The 17,256-nt window shown below is 38.8% G+C and overlaps 1 protein-coding gene and 1 non-coding gene across 6 annotated transcripts in view; both read right to left on the minus strand.

Moving 5' to 3' along the window:
• The window catches only part of CFAP418 (cilia and flagella associated protein 418), a 35,403-nt gene extending 21,053 nt beyond the window's left edge, over positions 1-14,350 (minus strand). For 4 of the 5 annotated variants that reach the window (XR_010127263.1, XM_054499111.2, XM_063668987.1 and 1 more), the window contains exons 1-4: positions 13,095-14,350; positions 7,805-7,892; positions 4,591-4,655; positions 3,969-4,034 (exon numbers count right to left, since the gene is read on the minus strand). Coding sequence is in view for 4 of the 5 variants with exons in the window: in XM_054499111.2 (XP_054355086.1) it covers positions 3,969-4,034; positions 4,591-4,655; positions 7,805-7,892; positions 13,095-13,597 (722 nt within the window). In the remaining variant the exon portion in view is untranslated. Of the gene's footprint in view, positions 1-3,593; positions 3,700-3,781; positions 3,804-3,968; positions 4,035-4,590; positions 4,656-7,804; positions 7,893-13,094 lie in introns of all 5 variants that reach the window. The other variant, XM_054499112.1, reaches the window with a different exon arrangement.
• On the minus strand, positions 13,713-13,794 carry TRNAS-AGA (transfer RNA serine (anticodon AGA)). The gene has a single exon. It is a non-coding gene; the product is annotated as a tRNA-Ser (tRNA).
• Positions 14,351-17,256: the final 2,906 nt, after the last annotated feature.

The following is a 17,256-nucleotide window of genomic DNA, read 5'->3' on the forward strand; positions in this document are numbered from 1 at the left end:
GAACACATATGTTTATCTTTCTATGGGTGCAAATTCTGTGTCATGAAAGGGGCAACTAATAAAAAATCTGTGAATACAAACATTTACCTGCGCATATATATGCAACTGGTATCTCTTCTTACAGCTGTGCAGGAGGTAGAAATCGGGTATAATTGATTTTGGCATCCCACTTGGACTAATAGTATGTGATAGGAGCCTCGAGCTATGAAAACAGGCTGTTCTTTGGTTTACTGAAATTCCATCTAGCATAGATTTTATCTGTGCTACAACTAAATCAAAGTACACACAAAATATTTCATATATAAGAAAATCTTAATGAAATGTTTACTTTTTAGAAGTAAACCAGAATGTATTTTTTTAAAAGAACATTTGTAGAAACAGAAGGCACCTATAAGTATATGTATTTCCTGAGATAAAATGGAAAACTAGTAGTAGAATAAAGATTCTTTTCCCTGAGATATAACATAACAAGAAAGCAGGACTAATGGATGAGAAAGACACCTTAATTAGAACCCAGTGTGCCTGCAGTACCTAGCTGTCTTTTGCACCATAGGCATAGTTTTCCTGTATTATTTCATTTAATCCTCAGAGTATGTCCATGAAATATGTTTAGTTTTTAAGAGTGAGGAAACAGGTTTTAGAAGATAACATCCCTTCTTAAGGCTTCAGAGCTTGTAAGTGGCAGAGTGAGGCCTTGAACTCAGGCACTCTGTCATCAGAGCCCCTCCATTTCATGCCACAGGAGTAATCATTTGCTTCTCTGTTCCTCACTGGCCAGTGTTTTGCCTTTTATTGATAAGCTAGCACAGGGTTTAGGACATGGGCATTCAATGGATTTAAAAAATGGAAAAAATTCAAATAGAAAAATCAATCTGCAGTATGCGAATTAAACAGATAAGGCAGCAGGAGACATGCATTAGAAGGGAGTGTTGTTCCAGATAGGGAATAAATGTAAATATACTCAGACACAGAAAAACTAAGTGGAAAGTACAGAATGACAAGCATCCCAGTGGAAGTGGAATATCTGACCCAGGCTTTAATTGGGGATGAAGGAACTAAAGAGAGAAGAAGAACAACAAGGATAACAATTTGGTAAAGCAAATAGTGAGTTTAGAGTTAATGTGAGACAAATGGCAACTCTCACTTCCCTTCTGAATAGAGGAGAGGCACTCAAAATAATATTTTAGGGATATTATCTTGAATGCTATATGTGGGTGATACTAGAAAAGATGGAAGTGGATGATAACTGGGAAACTGCTGCTGTGGTTCATGGGTGACTTGATAGATGCCTGGAATAGAGGAGGCATGGCTCTGAAAATGACGGAGACAAGTCCCAACTGAGTTGAGACAGGTAATTTAGGACTGACAGCAACAACACTACCTCTACAGGCAGTTTGTATCTCTAATTTTTTTGTACAGAGAGTCCTCGACACATGATGATTCAATTACTATTAATTCTTCTTTGTAGCTCTAACAGTAGGTAACATTCCAGTGGATTTATATTAGCCTGTTGGCTGCCTGGTGTTCCCATATAAGGCTTCTCCAGACTCCTAATTTCACTTTTGTCCTATAGCCCTACCTTCTGGGCATTGTCCTTGGATGTAGGCTGGCACCACCACAACCCTCCAACAATGTTTTTTTTGACTCCCACTTCTATTATTCAATACAATTAATTTGCCACAGTGATGTTTTGGTCAATGATGGACCACATATACAACAGTGGTCCTATAGAATTATAACGGAGCTGAAAAATTCCTATTCCTAGTTACATCATACCTGTCCTATATAGCATAATGCTTGCTCATGTGTTTGTGGTGATGCTGATGTAAACAAACCTACTGAGCTGCCAGTTGTATAAAAGTAGTGCATACAGTTATATATAGTACATAATACTTGATAATGATAATAAACTATGTTACTGGTTCATGCTTTTACTATGCTATACTTTGAATCATTATTTGAGAATGTACCCCTTCTACTGATTAAAAAAAGTTAACGGTAGAACAGCCTCAGGCAGGTCCTTCAGGAGGTATTTCAGAAGAAGGCACACTGTTACTATGAGATGACAGCCCCATGCATGTTGTACCCCCCCAACAAAGACCTTCCAGTGGGGCAAGATGTGGAGGTGCAGGACAGTGATATGGATGATCCAGACCCTGTATAGGCCCAGGCTAATGTGAGTGTTGTGTCTTCATTTTTAACAAAAAAGTTTAAAAAGTAAAAAACAGAGCCGGGCGTGGTGGCTCACGCCTGTAATCCCAGCACTTTGGGAGGCCGAGGAGGACGGATCACGAGGTCAGGAGATGGAGACCATCCTGGCTAACACAGTGAAACCCCATCTCTACTAAAAATACAAAAAATTAGCTGAGCGTGGTGGCGGGCACCTGTAGTCCCAGCTACTCGGGAGGCTGAGGCAGGAGAATGGCGTGAACCCGGGAGGCGGAGCTTGTAGTGAGCCGAGATTGCGCCACTGCACTCCAGCCTGGGCGACAGAGCAAGACTCCGTCTCAAAAAAAAAAAAAAAAAAAAAAAAGTAAAAAACAATGAAACAATAGAAAAAAGCTTATAGAATAAGGATACAAAGAAAGAAAATATTTTAGTATAGCTGTACAATGTTTGTGTTTTAAATTGTTATTAAAAAAGAATCAAAAGTTAAAAAAATAAAAAAGTTTATAAATGAAAAGTTTCAGTAAGCTAAGGTTAATATTATTAAAGACGTTTAAAAGTAAACTTAGTGTAGCCTAAGCTACAGTTTTATAAAGTCTATACTAGTGTAATGTCCTAGGCTTTCACAGTCACTCACCACTCATTCACTCACTCAGAGCAACTTCCAGTCCTGCAAGCTCTGTCCATGCTAAGTGCCCTACACAGCTGTACCATTTGAAAAATCTTTTACAATGTATTTTTGCTGTACCTTTTTAATATTTAGATACACAAATATTTGCCATTGTGTTACCACTGCCTACAGTATTCAGTGCAGTTACATGCTACACAGGTTTGTAGCCTAGTAGTATGTAGTAGGCTAGTATACCACCTAGCCTAGGTGTGTAGTAGGCTATATCATCTAGGTTTGTGTAAGCACACTCTATGATGTTTGTACATGAGGAAGTCACCTAATGACATATTTCTCAGAATGTATCCTTGTTGGTGACACTTGACTATATAACAGTTATCCCTCCAGAAATGTGGTCAACATGCAATCATATAACTTAGGCCATTCTTTCTTAAAAAATTAACAGAAAATAAGTGTTTTAGAAATAACTAGATAAAAGTATTTTAATAAAGTAAGCTAGGTAAGTAGGCCTCTGCCAAAAATAGAACCAAAAGCAGCAGGAGAGTAGGGTTTGCTTAAAGCCAAACTGTTTGCCCATATTATGAAAATGCCAATGGAATGTGCTAGGACTGTGGGGCTAATATGGGTTTGGGGTAGGTGGCATCATGACTATAAGACTGCCCAGAAAGAGGTACTGAGTGAGAAAGCAGAGGTAGGAAGGGCAGGGAAGAGACAAAAGAACATAAGGTTTTTGTTTTTGAAATATGTAAACATGTAAAATCAAGCAACTATGCTTGAGAATGTTTTGGGTAATGCAGACCTGTAGCTTTGCATGCTAACTGGCCAAGGCAGTGTGGGTAAGGCATCATGTATCTGCATGTCCACTTTGCTTCCACTGCCTGGAAGGAAGTTCACTCTCCTGTGTCCTGTGGAAACAAAGCTGGGACTGGAGTGATCCAGGCATTTCAAGTGGGGCTTAGAAAAGGGCATAAAATGAATAATACGTACCTAACATCACAGCTTTCAATAGCTATCTCCCAAGAATAAAAAACAAAGAATTTTTAGATTAGCTAATAAAAATACCTCTCCTTATAAAACAGATTGATGCGAAGATGATAAGAACTACATTTTAACAACGGGGCATCCATTTGGAAAAAACCTAGTAAGAAAGTATAATACATTTCTGACAACCTACCTCCATGAAATATTTGTTCCAATCCCACATGGAATAGAGCTTCCACCAAGGTACACCGGACTGCAACTAGACGTGTTCAACAGATGCAAAAATATGAAGTTATAACAAAAAATAGGAGAATTCGGCCATGTTAAAAAAATTTTTGGTTTTATTGACTTATGTTCTTGTAATCAAATTGTCTATTTTCCCTAGCAAGCCAACCATTTCAAAGAAGAGGTATTTATTGTAGGATCACTGCTTTATTGGATATAACCTGTACATTCAGGAACACTCAAGGAGTTAAAATGAGTAAAAGAAAAATGTGTTTGCCAAATAATGTAAGGGACAAAGTAAATACTGAAGAATATAACAGAACATTAATTTTGAGAAATTGTTCACACTTTTTTTAAATGGTAGAAAATTATTTACTATAGCAATAATCCCCCATTTAATTTCCTTTACACAAAGGGGGTCACAGACCATAAGAACACTGAAGATATTGCTATTGGTCTTTCTCCTGAAGGCCAACCAATGCTTTGTTGTTCAATGTCACTGCTGTTTAAATGGTAACAAAATCTACTAGACTATGCTCATAGTGTTTGCTCAATAGTGTGTATAATTCACCAAAGCAATCTCAACTTACCTTTTACCAAGGCCTTGAATGGAAGCTCTGACAGATGTGTTACCTGAAGATTTAGATTTTAATTTCTGTTAAAAAAGCAAAACAATAAAAGGCCACGAGTAACTTAGAAAACTGTAACATGAAAACTAATATTCCTTATAACAAGAATATTTTCTAAATGACTTAAATACAAATTTTGATGGCATCATTTTTAAGTTTCTGAAATAAAAACAATGATCAAAACCTTTTAAAGGCAAAAGGGAAGTAGAACTCCCTAAGGAATGTGCAAATTACTCTACTAACTTTTAGGCTAGGAAACTGATATATTGCCATTATTAGCATGCTAAGATTTAGAGTCACTTTATAACTCTTCAGTTAATATTACAGTTCAATGATTTAATATGAAGGACCTGCTATTTAAAACTTCATTCTAGAAAAATTCAATTGAGGAGGAAAAAAACCTCATACTCATTTTTAAAGGCTGTGAATGTGCATCATATGAACTAAAATTAAACTAACCAAGCTCCTGTGTAACTTCAGGAATATTAATTTTGATCAAATGGAATGGTATCAACCAATAAATGTTCAAGGAAAATGTAGAACTACCTAGTCACAACCATACAGTAGTTCCTATATGGTTACATAATATCATCATCATTAGCAAGCATTTATTAAGTGTTAACTGGTATATGGTACTAAACAACATAAACCAACCACACACTAGGACCACCGCCAAGGAGAGGAAGTGAGATGGAGAAAAGGCAATTTAAACTATGCAGAGACGTGCCTTCATTTTACATAGTGGGTGAGGAAATTTAATAGAGGCAAAAATATTGTTTTACTATGTCTCTCAACTCTTATTTGATGTTAAGCAGAAAAGGAAAAAATTTTGGTACATGTCTGAAAAATAATAATATGCACGAATCTTTCTGTTTGGGGAGCATGTTTCATGTGACATCCAGACTCATGCTTATGACTCTAAGCTGGCACACTCTGAGGTTTGTTGTTGGTTCCTGGGCTTTCTTGTGTGGGTCTGGGAACAGTTCAGAAATGCAACAGAATGGGAGAGCAGGAGGTGCGGTGAGGGAGTAGTATTGTCAGGGCATAATATAGCCTCTAATGACAACATCTGCATAGACCATCTGTTTATCGATGTTTCTTTTGTTAATACATGTTTTTTTCCCCAATAAATGTTTTACTTAGACCTGCTGTCTCCTTTGAAGGTTGGAAAACTGGACATAATACATAACTAAAAAAGGAAAAGATCATGCTTAAAAATTTATTTCGTCATGATTGTAAGAGCTACTTTTATTTCAAATTAGTATATCTTAAAGCCAAACCAGAGAAGTACTTATCTTCTTCTGAAACACCTTAACTGAAAAGATAGTGCCTCATATACAGATATGCACCCTATTAGTACTTAATAAATAATGAATTGCTCAGATGATTAATGAAGAGCAACAAAATGATGTAATTTTTTTCTACCATTAATTACTACTAATTGGCATTACTATTCAGTGCTTACGCACTTATTCGGTACTTAGGAAGTATTCTGTTTGCAGGGTACAGGTGACCCTTGAACAACATGGGTTTCAACTGCACAAGTCCACTTATATGTAGAATTTTTCCAACCAAACAAGGATCAAAAATACAGTATTTGTGGCATGCGAAACCCCACATACAGAGGGCCAACTTTTCATATAGGTGGGTTCTGTAAGGCTGACTTTGGAACTTGAGTATGTATGGATTTTGGTATATGTGGGGGTCCTGGAACCAATCCCTTGAGTATACCAAGGAATGACTGTATTTAATATTGCTATTGTGTTTACATATTATTCAACTTGGCATCTGCTTATTAATTTACTTCAGGTGAATTGAAAAAGTTTAATTTTCTAAAATCTGTACTAGTCATTTGATTTTTAGTCTGGGTGACAAAAATATAAGTGGTCCCTATCCATATTCTTACCACAACAATTACCTAGGTATTTTCAGTCCACTGTTTAGCTTTTATCTTCCCTATCCTTTAAAAAACAAAACTCTGGTACTATAGCTATTTCTTAAATTTTTTTGTGATCTTTGTAAATTAGACTTCTATTTTTGTATCTTTCTTTTAAATCTAACAGATAATGCTTGACACACACCATACTGATAAAAATTAAAATACATAAATTCTCATTACTGCCTAGTATGAAAAATGTTAAGTGATAAAGTCACTTTGGAAAACAATTTGGCAATGGGTAGAAAAGTTGAAGATGAGCACACCTTATGATCTAGGAATTCCTCTTCTAGCTTTATACACCCTAGAGAAACTTTGTATATGGGTAAAAGAAGCCATGTAAAGATATCTAATGAAGGCGTAATCATTGGTTTTCCCTGTGTACATGTTAAAATTTGTATGCCTTTTCTCCGATTAAAAAAAGGTATCTGATGAAGCATTATTTGTAATAGCAAACAACTGAGCACAATCTAAATGTCCATCATCAGGGAAATGGATAAACTGTGGCAGAGTTATACAATGGACTACTGTATACAGAATTGTTTATGGTTATGTACATATGTAATAAAAGTATAAATGTATGGATGGAAAGGATAAATGGTTATCTTTGGGAAGGAAGGCAATAGAGTAGGATTTAGAGAGGTCTTAAACTGTATCTTTAATTTGTACTTCTTTTTTAAAAAAAAGGTCCAGTAAAGCAAATATGGCAAAACATTAATATATGTTTAATATGGGTGGCTGTCATGGTATGATCAGTGTATAGGTTGCTGTTATATTATTTTGTGAACTTTTTATGCAGCTAAAATAGACACATAAACATTTAAAAAACTGAAATATTAACAATTTAGTCATTGCTTCATGGGATAAGAGCAACGGCATTGCATGTGAGGTGCTAAGCACATTCCTATAATGAAAGCTGTTTGTTTTTGGCCTTTTAGAAAAGTGTCCTTAGAGACTACAAATAAATACAAGTGACCAGCTTGATGTGTGAGTTGACTTCTATGCTAACAGATTTTCTAATTTGTTATTCTTACTGAGAAATGCACAGGGAAACACATACTGAGAGTTTCTCATATTTTACTGCTTCTACAGCTCTTTAAGTGTAATAATTTCTTTAAGTAATTGTATTTCTCAGAATTCAAAAGATAATGCGTAGCTACTTGTGTCGTCTTTAAGACTATTCTAAACATGTCTTGAAATAATGACAGAATTACTACATATTTATAACACTTGACTTACAGAGGGTTTTTTGTCCAAGTTGGGCTCTTCAAATATTTCATTAATAAGACTGTCAAGATCATCTTCTTTTTTAAATGTTTCTGTTGATCTGAAAAGAAAACATACACAAAGAAAACTTACCTGAGGTTTATGAGCAGATAAAGCTAGTATCAGAAGAGTTTTGCTTAAAGTCCATTATTAGAGCTGATAATAGAAAGATAAAAGTGATTTTAATTTTTTTCACTGTGGATATAGTCTAAGTTTGTTGAGACAAAGATATACTTTATCAGGTACAAATTCACATATGTTCTATACTATTACATACTTCAGACATTTACAGCTATATACATTATATTCAAGAGGAAGCTGGGTATGTACTTATCTAAATTACATAAAGCATGTATTTAATACAAAATATGTACAATAAGCAGAACCCGATATTATAAACAAAGATAATTTTAACGAGTCTTCCTGACTTTTCCCCTAAAGGTTGCATTGTAAGTCAACCATATCTCTTTACTAGAGGGGCCAAAGGTCATGTAATCAAATGACCACTCCCACCCCAAAAAAAGGTACTATTTGTTAGACAGAATATCTCAACTACTCAACTACCTCTACCTTCTGCAGGTAAAGCCATCACTGGATTATTAATACAAATCACTACTGCACAGAACTTCTATTTAATAGCTGATGCTAAATAGCTAATAGCTAAATAGTAAGTATTTACTGAATACTTACTATAACCCAGGCATTGTCTTTAGTCTTTACATGAGTATATCTTTATTTAACCCCAGTTTTATAGATGAAGAAAAGGCACTGAGAGATTCAGAAATCTGTTCAAGGTCATATAAATTGTGGGAGAAAAGGCTTGGAATTGAATCTAGGGCAGTCCATGCACTTAATACTATACAAGATTAACTTTCTTTAGCATTTATATGAAGTAGATGCTGTACATCAACTTTATAACTTCATTAAATTATTTGTTTTAGAAGACAAGTTTTTTAGTCACACTCTCTAATTTCAGAAATGTATTTACTCTGACAATTTTTAACATAGGCCTTCTTCATTACATCTTGGAGTAAAATAATTTAACCTGATATAAGAAAAGCAAGAGACGGCTGCCTACTACCTAATGGTTGATTCTGTCTCCAGGCTTAGCCTCTTCAGTTGTACTGTAACTTTTACCCTTAATGTCTTTCACTGTATACTGGTTTCTTCCTTTGACTTAGAAGTATGCTCAAGGCTTGCTTCTTCAAAGAGACACTTCAAAAAACCCCTGTCTTGAAGCTGCCACCCTTTCTTAACTCACTACTGAAGAATAGTCTATATCCACGATTTCTACTTCCTTACAAGTAGACTAGATTTAGAATCAGTTGGGTGCTAATCTTAGACGGGGGTTTCTCAGCCTTGGAACTATGGACATTTTGGGTCAGATAATTCTCTGGGGTGTGTATGTGGGGACAGGAGACTGTTGTATATTGCAGGACGTTTTACAGCATCTACCCACTAGATGCTATTAAATAATAGCACACTCTTCCCCAGGTGCGACAATAAAAAATGTCTCCAGACATTGCCAAATGCCCCTTGGGTGGCAAAACCATCACCAGTCTAGAGGTACCGACCTAGTTTAAATTATTTAATCTCTCTGAAACTCAAATATTTTATCTATAAAAATGATATCTAGATGACTATTTAAAATTTCTTTCAGGTATAATATTCTACTTCTGGCCTCTAATCCCTCAACTATAGTGAAACTGTTCTCTCGAAGGTTTCCACTGCCCAAATCACTACAATATAATCGTGGTTCTCAGTTCCAATCCTCTTTAATCTTTCAGAAGCATCTGACACTGTTGGGTACCAATTCCTTATATTTCTTTTTCGATAAGAGGTTGCTAAGATATCCTCTTAAAATTCTCTCCTTTGGCTTTCAGGACATACTTTCCGGGTTCTCCTCCCTCACGCAATTTCACAATTTCAAGAATCAGATGCATCCAAACTCTACCAACCTAATCAGTACTGTTACAGATCCAAATTACCAGCTTACATAAGATTCTGGTCTGTTCTTAGATCACGCAATTTCACAATGCCTACACTTGCCTATGCTTTGCTATAGTAATAACAATAAAGTCAACATTTCATTGAGAACTCATAATCTTAAAGGACTGTATAAGACTTTTTTTGGTCTTTTGATGTGATAATAATCTCAATCAAATGTTAATAAGCTTTTACTGGTTCCCTTTCTGACTCTGTTTCTGACATTCTAATCTTTTAAAGATATAGTTTCTGCTGAAAATAAAACATATATTCAAAATAAAATATAAACACTTAAACCTATAATTAAATGTGAGAGGTATTATACAGAAAGCTTAAATCTAGATCTACTATGTCCTTGTGATTTAGCAATATGACTTTAGGCAAGTAACTAAGCATTGATTTGGTCAGTGAAATGGGGATAACAGTATTCACCGCATGGGGTTGTGAAGATTAAATGAAATAACATATATAAAGCACTTAGCATACAGAAAGAGCTCAATAAATGTTGGCTGTTATTATAGCTATCACCTAGAAAGCTATATTATCTTTAAATATTCCCATCTGTATCATCCTGAACCACTTTATTCCTATTGCAGTTCTTCTCAACCCATATCAGTCTTTTTTTATTTTTTAACTAATCACATATTTCTTTTTATCATTTTGAACACTTCAACAAATTGCATGTTTTGACCTCTTACATTAGCAGTTGTTCCTGGTATCCAGATGTAGCATGGTCATTTATAGTATTATTTGCAAAGCTATCATTTTAAGAGGTAATATCAGTATTTTAACTCTTATAAGAGATACAGGTTACACTGCTATACAATTAGCAGGTAATCTCCTGTTAATAAATTCAAACATAAATTGCTTCCTAGCTTTTAAGTATCAATTTTGGCACAAGGAAAAATTTTAATATATAACATTATAAAACAGGTTGGGACTATATTTGGTATAAGGTTTAGGCCCTTTGTTGCTGTTTTTTGTACAATTTACAACTACATTGCCAGATGAAAAGTTTTAATATAAATGACAACAGTACTGTTTCACTATGGCTTTTATGTTACTTAGCACTAAAAAAAATCTAATGTATTAAGGTGGGCTGAGGTACTAGAAACATTATGGATGAATTTTAGTAGAGCAAGAACAGGCATGACAACTCATGGTTGGAGAAGATCCACATAAATAGTCCTTTCCATTTTGAGCAGCTTGCTTCAATACATCCTGCCCCTCCGCATGCTAGTTCTCCTAAGATGAACAGCTCTGAAAAGCTCCTTGATAGACTGGCTCTATCCCCTAGAAGGACAAACGAAAAGTACTAAAGAAATTGCAAAGCAACACTGTTGTGGGATAGGGATGGTAGATGTGCTAATAGATACATAAGGAATTCCAGTATACAAGATGATCAAAGTTAATGAGAGTGATATTTACAACATCCAGCCAAATGAGTGTTAGCCCATTCATAGTAATTATAGTTGTCTCTAATTTTTGTTTTAAAATGCTGCTCAGAACTCAACTAATTTTTAGAAATTTTGTTTATGTACTCTTTTAGAATTTTTTCGATGCTTTTATCTTCACAGAGTGAATTTTTATAAATAAATGTCACTGACAGGTCGCGGTGGCTCACGCCTGTAATCCCAGCACTTTGGGAGGCCGAGGCGGGTGGATCACGAGGTCAGGAGATCGAGACCATCCTGGCTAACACGGTGAAACCCCGTCTCTACCAGAAATAGAAAAAATTAGCCAGGCGTGGTGGCGGGCGCCTGTAGTCTCAGCTACCCGGGAGGCTGAGGCAGGAGAATGGCGTGAACCTGGGAGGCGGAGATTGCAGTGAGCTGAGATGGGCCACTGCACTCCAGCCTGGGCGACAGAGCGAGACTCCGTCTCAAAAAAAAAAAATTAAAAATAAATAAATAAATAAATAAATAAATGTCACTGGAGGTAAGCCAGGTGAACTGGATAGTAACAGAGTTGGATAATACTTTGGAAAATCACACATACACACACCAAAAAACCAAAACCAAACCAAAGATGCAGCAAAAAAACTAACGGAGATGAGGTTCTTAGATTGATCCAAAATTGCCTTTGTGTAATTTCACAAGCGTTTCCAAAATATTCTAGGCAAGAGGCAATTTCCAAAAGATTCTAGCAAGAGTTACTGAAGGACAATATTCTTATGCAAACATTTTGTTTTTTTTGAGGGGTTGTGGGGGAAATGAGGAAGTGAAGGAAATCCTATTATTTAATAATTACATGGAAGAAAAATGACTGGTAAATTTGAAAGGTAGTTTTTAGATCAAAAACCAAAATACTTAAGAAATGTCCTTAAATTTCCATATGTATGTCTGGCACCCTTAACTAGGGGGCCATGGAGAGAAGGAAGGTAGGCAGTTTAATGTTCACAATAATTAACCCTTTTGTCATGAAACTAATCTCACCTTAACTCCCTGAGTTAAAAAAATAAAACAAACTGAGTCAGGTGCGATGGCTCACAACTGTAATCCTAGCACTTAAGGGAGGCAGAGGCGGGAGGACAGCTTGAGCTCAGGAGTTCAAGACCAGCCTGGCCAACACAGCGAGACTCTGTCTTTACAAAAAATACAAATTAACTGGGCGTGGTGGCTCATGCCTGTAATCCCAGCTAGGGTAGGCCGAGGTGGGAGGATTTTTGAAGCGGCGAGTTGGAGGCTGCAGTGAGCTTCGATCGCGCCACTGCACTCCAGCCTGGGCGACAGAGCGAGACTCCATCTCAAAAAACAAACAAAACAACAAAACTGAGCTAAAGACAGAAATAGGATTGGCCTGGGGAGTGGGGTCTGAGGCAATGGGATGAGGTTGTCTAACGGCACTTCACAGGGAGATGAGAACCGCTTGGCCACACAGAGGCAAAATCTGGCCGAGGTCAGCACAGCCCTCTCGGGATTAAGAACGGGGCGCCTGAGGGATATCCCTGTCCTCGACTAGAACCTCCTAGGCGCTGGCAGCCGGAAACAGGGTGAAGGATACTGGCGCGGGCTGCGGGATCTGCGGGAGGGGCGGGGCCAGCCCTCTGGGGCCTGCCGCGGGGCGGAGTCTGCGCTGAGTGAAGAGATGCCAGACCCCGCCTAGAGGGTAGAGGAATGCGCTGCCGCGGAGGGTAGGGCGCTGAGGGTCTGAACCCTGATGCAAGGAGAGGCTGGAGGTCGCGGGCACGTTTCTTTTGGGTTGGGCGGCGGAGGGGCAGCTCTAGGGCCTGGAGCAGGGCTTTACCAGAACAGTCCACCCCTCCCGCCCCGTTAACCTGAGATTCTCTTTAGCCTCGGCTTGGTTCCGGTCGCTGCTGCGGGTGTCGCCGCCGCAGCCTTTGGGCTGCTCGACCACGCCCCGTCTTAGAAGGTCAGGTGTGCAAAACTTGGACTCGACTTCATCCAAGAGCTCGTCCAGGTCCTCCGCCATCTTGCGCCTGGCCTTTTCCCCTCCAATCACCAAGGCTCCGGTGGTTTCCAGGGGTAACGCGGGGACCCGGCGGGCTCCAGCCCCGTTAGGCGTCCCCGCGCATGCGCACCGCTTCTCGTGGCAACCCGGCGCCCACGAGGGCTCGCGGCAGAGAACGCGGTGGGTTCGTGAGGGGCGGGCGCATGCAGGGACAGAGTTCGGAGCTGTCTCTGCTCTGTGTCTGTGTGACTCGCGATGCTTTGCGTTTCCTTTCAGCTTGTCTGGCGTGATTCCTCCCGTCTCCCCCTCCCGGGCCCACGTTGTAACCACAAGCACGCTTTCTCGCCCCTTCATTCTCTCCTCTCCCATTTGGGTCCCTGTTGTGTTTCAGCCGTTTGTGAATTCCTGAAATCTGTGGAAGGTTTGAGCAGAACGCTCTAAAAGACAAAAAGTAAGTGTTGACGGCAAAAGAAGCTAACGTTCCCGTAGTCGGCAGGATTCGAACCTGCGCGGGGAGACCCCAATGGATTTCTAGTCCATCGCCTTAACCACTCGGCCACGACTACTGGCTATGTGAATTTTTGCGGTGAGAATACATGTAGAGTCTGCACAAGCGTCTGCTGCAGCAACAGGCACGTTTTGATCTGGAGGAAACCATTACTGAGCTGTTTTGTTAAGAGCATATTTGAATGTTATGTCGCTCATCATTTTACAGTTTGTAAAACTGTTAGAACGTATCCTGTCCAACTCTTTGTTGGAAAAAACGGAAATTCTAATTAAATCTGATGGAGAGAGATGCGTGCTCAGAACTGTTGCACACCCACCTGCTTGCACAATGTTGGAGCCATTTCCAGGAGAGAACCAGGAACCGGGTAGGGGCCAACCAGCTTCCCGGCTTCCTTGTGGGGCTGCTAGTTCCACTCCTTCGCCTTTCTCTTTGACAAACGGCTCCCAGGACTATCTTTTCACCCATTATACATTAAAAAGCTATTACCCAGCGATTTAAATTCACTCTGCAGGGTCAGACAGTCCCACCGTGCCATAAAAGCACTACTTTGAAAAGTGTAAAGCGTGATACAAGTGTAAGGTATTGTAAATGGCATTCTTAATAAATACCGTCCACAGTTTAACCTGTGTTTTGGGTATTTCTAAGGTGGGGTAGCAAAGAGGTTGACACCCTTGAGAACTCTGAGATAGTTTGATCCAGATGATTTGTTTGTTCAAAGTATCTTTTAAGGTCCCTGAAGAGCAACATGTAGTGGTGTGCTGGAGCCAATGGGACCTACTCACTCCTACCCACTGATAAATTTTCAAGGATTCTGGGAGCTAGTTGTTAAATGCAACTATTATTAAATATTAAATTATGCAAACTTGCAATTACATTATATTAAAAGCAAATATGATACTCAAAATTCACCACATTCTAGTGATTCCACTACCTTTTACTATTATTTATAAATATAATTGAGATTGTTTACATTTGAAAGACTTTCTCTCTTTAACTTTCCATTCAGTGATGTCACTTGGGAAGCCTGAAATGAGCCATAGTGGGTGTTATTTACATGAGGGAAATTGCAAATGTGACAAAGCAGGGCTTTTTATTCCTAGGAGATAAAAGATACTTTGAACAAACAAATCATCTAGATCAAACTGTCATTTAGTAGCACACCCCCTGTTACCATCAGACCAACTGTGAATATTCTCAGCAAGGCGACACCCCCGTTTTCTGCAGGGCTGCTCTAGTTATTGTCTCTGAATCTTTGTTGTAGCTATTAGAATCCTGGCATAAACACACACACACACACACATATACATATAAATATGCATATAAACATATATATATATTTACACACACAGGGGAAACTAGCATTTTTATGCAAAATACTTAATATTGAGCACTGACCACTCAGATCAGACACTGTCAGGATGCTTAAGTAGTATCCTAGAGGCCCCCTGACATGTGTTACCCTTGTAGTCAGAGTAGAGAACTCCAGAGGGTGGGGAGACAATGTTGGGGCAAGGAGGGGACTCGGACACTAGTTATTTGTCTAGAATCCTGGCATAGTCTATGATTTCCAAATAATTAATTTTTTAAAGTTTTTTTCCAAGTTGCCTTGCTGGGCGATTTTGCCTAGAACCGGCCTCTAGCAGAAAGACAAGGAAAAGCTGCTTGAAAAAGCGGTCCTTGCAACATGGTTCCAGGGGAAGTCCTAGTTGCCATCCAGTTTAACAGGCTTACATTAATTATTTGATTTTGCTTTTGAGAAGATGAAATCTGAGGGGATCTGTACCAATGTTGAAAGTATCTATTAGCGGCCGGGCGCGGTGGCTCACGCCTGTAATCCCAGCACTTTGGGAGGCCGAGGCGGGCGGATCACGAGGTCAGGAGATGGAGACCATCCTGGCTAACACGGTGAAACCCCGTCTCTACTAAAAATACAAAACATTAGCTGAGCGTGGTGGCGGGCGCCTGTAGTGGCAGTTACTCGGGAGGCTGAGGCAGGAGAATGGCGTAAACCCGGGAGGCGGAGCTTGCAGTGAGCCGAGATCGCGCCACTGCACTCCAGCCTGGGCGACAGAGCGAGACTCCGTCTCAAAAAAAAAAAAAAAAAAAAAAAAAAAGGAATCTATTAGCGTGTAGAAGATTTGCAATGAGAGATGGTGAAAAAATAAAAGAGAAAATGTTTCTGGTTTTCTGTGTTTTGTTTTTTGTGTATATTAGAAAAAAATTAGTGTGTTCCCTCTCTCCCTAACTTCTACTCCCATTTTTCTGGTCTTTTGATTGGATAATTTATTCCGTTTACATTTTAAAATTTAATTTTATTGATTTTATTTACTTTCAGTAGCTTTTGGGGTACAAGCGGGTTTTGGTTACATGGATGAATTGTATAGTGGTGAAGTTGAAATTTTAGTGCACCTGTCACCCGAGTAGTGTACATTATACCCAAAAGGTAGTGTTCTTTTTTTTTTTTTTCCGAGACGGAGTTTCGCTCTCGCTGCCCAGGCTGGAGCGTGCAATGGTGTGATCTCTGCTCACCAAAACCTCTGCTTCCTGGGTTCAAGTGATTCTCCTGCCTCAGCCTCCCAAGTAGCTGGGATTACAGGCATGTGCCACCATGCCGGGCTAATTTTGTATTTTTAGTAGAGACGGGGTTTCTCCATGTTGTTCAGGCTGGTCTCGAACTCCTGACCTCAGGTGATCCACCCGCCTCAGCCTCCCAAAGTGCTGGGATTACAGGCATGAGCCATCACACCCAGCTTCCAATAGGTAGTGTTACTATCCTTTACCCCCCACCTGTCCTCCTCTCTTCTGAGTCTCCAGTGTCCATTATGCCACTCGATATGCCTTTGTGTACCCATAAATTAACTCCTACTTACAAGTGAGAACATATGATACTTGGTTTTCCATTCCTGCCCACTCCCATTTTAATAAAATGGATGTATGGATCATCTAGAGTTTGGTATTTTGAGAATTTCATTTATGGCTCATTCAACTCTCTGGTGGGTCTCCTGACTTGAGTCATGTTCTCTTTCTGATTTGCCACTGAGAGTGAAAGGTTGAGTTCAGAGTCTACAAGGAGAAGTGCCATATGTCACATAAGAGTAACATATGTGTATGGCTGTGTGATAAACTGTAAAATTATAGTGCACTATTCAAATCTCCAGATGTCAGAAAGAAAGTTATACAGTTAAAAATTCAGTGGGCTCTAAACAATGGATGTGGATATATAAGATGAAGATAGTGTGGCTTTAGAAGATTCTACATTCAGGCAAATCCTATTAGATCATTTTTTTTAAAAACTGGGCTATAAATTCCTTTGGTATAACTTTCTGTTTAACTAACAATCTTATTTCTTTCTCCGTAATTGTTAACGTGTATAGACAATGTCGTGAATCCTTGTCCCCTGTCTTTCCCAGTCATGGAAAGCATGCTGAGTGTCAGGTATTTCATAAAGAATAGGCAAGTGCCTCCAGGTGATACAATTATTAACATGGTAAAGGAGACTGGGTGCTGTGGCTCATGCCTG

This window comes from Pongo pygmaeus, chromosome 7 (genome assembly GCF_028885625.2).
Source record: "Pongo pygmaeus isolate AG05252 chromosome 7, NHGRI_mPonPyg2-v2.0_pri, whole genome shotgun sequence".
Taxonomy (NCBI): domain Eukaryota; kingdom Metazoa; phylum Chordata; class Mammalia; order Primates; family Hominidae; genus Pongo; species Pongo pygmaeus.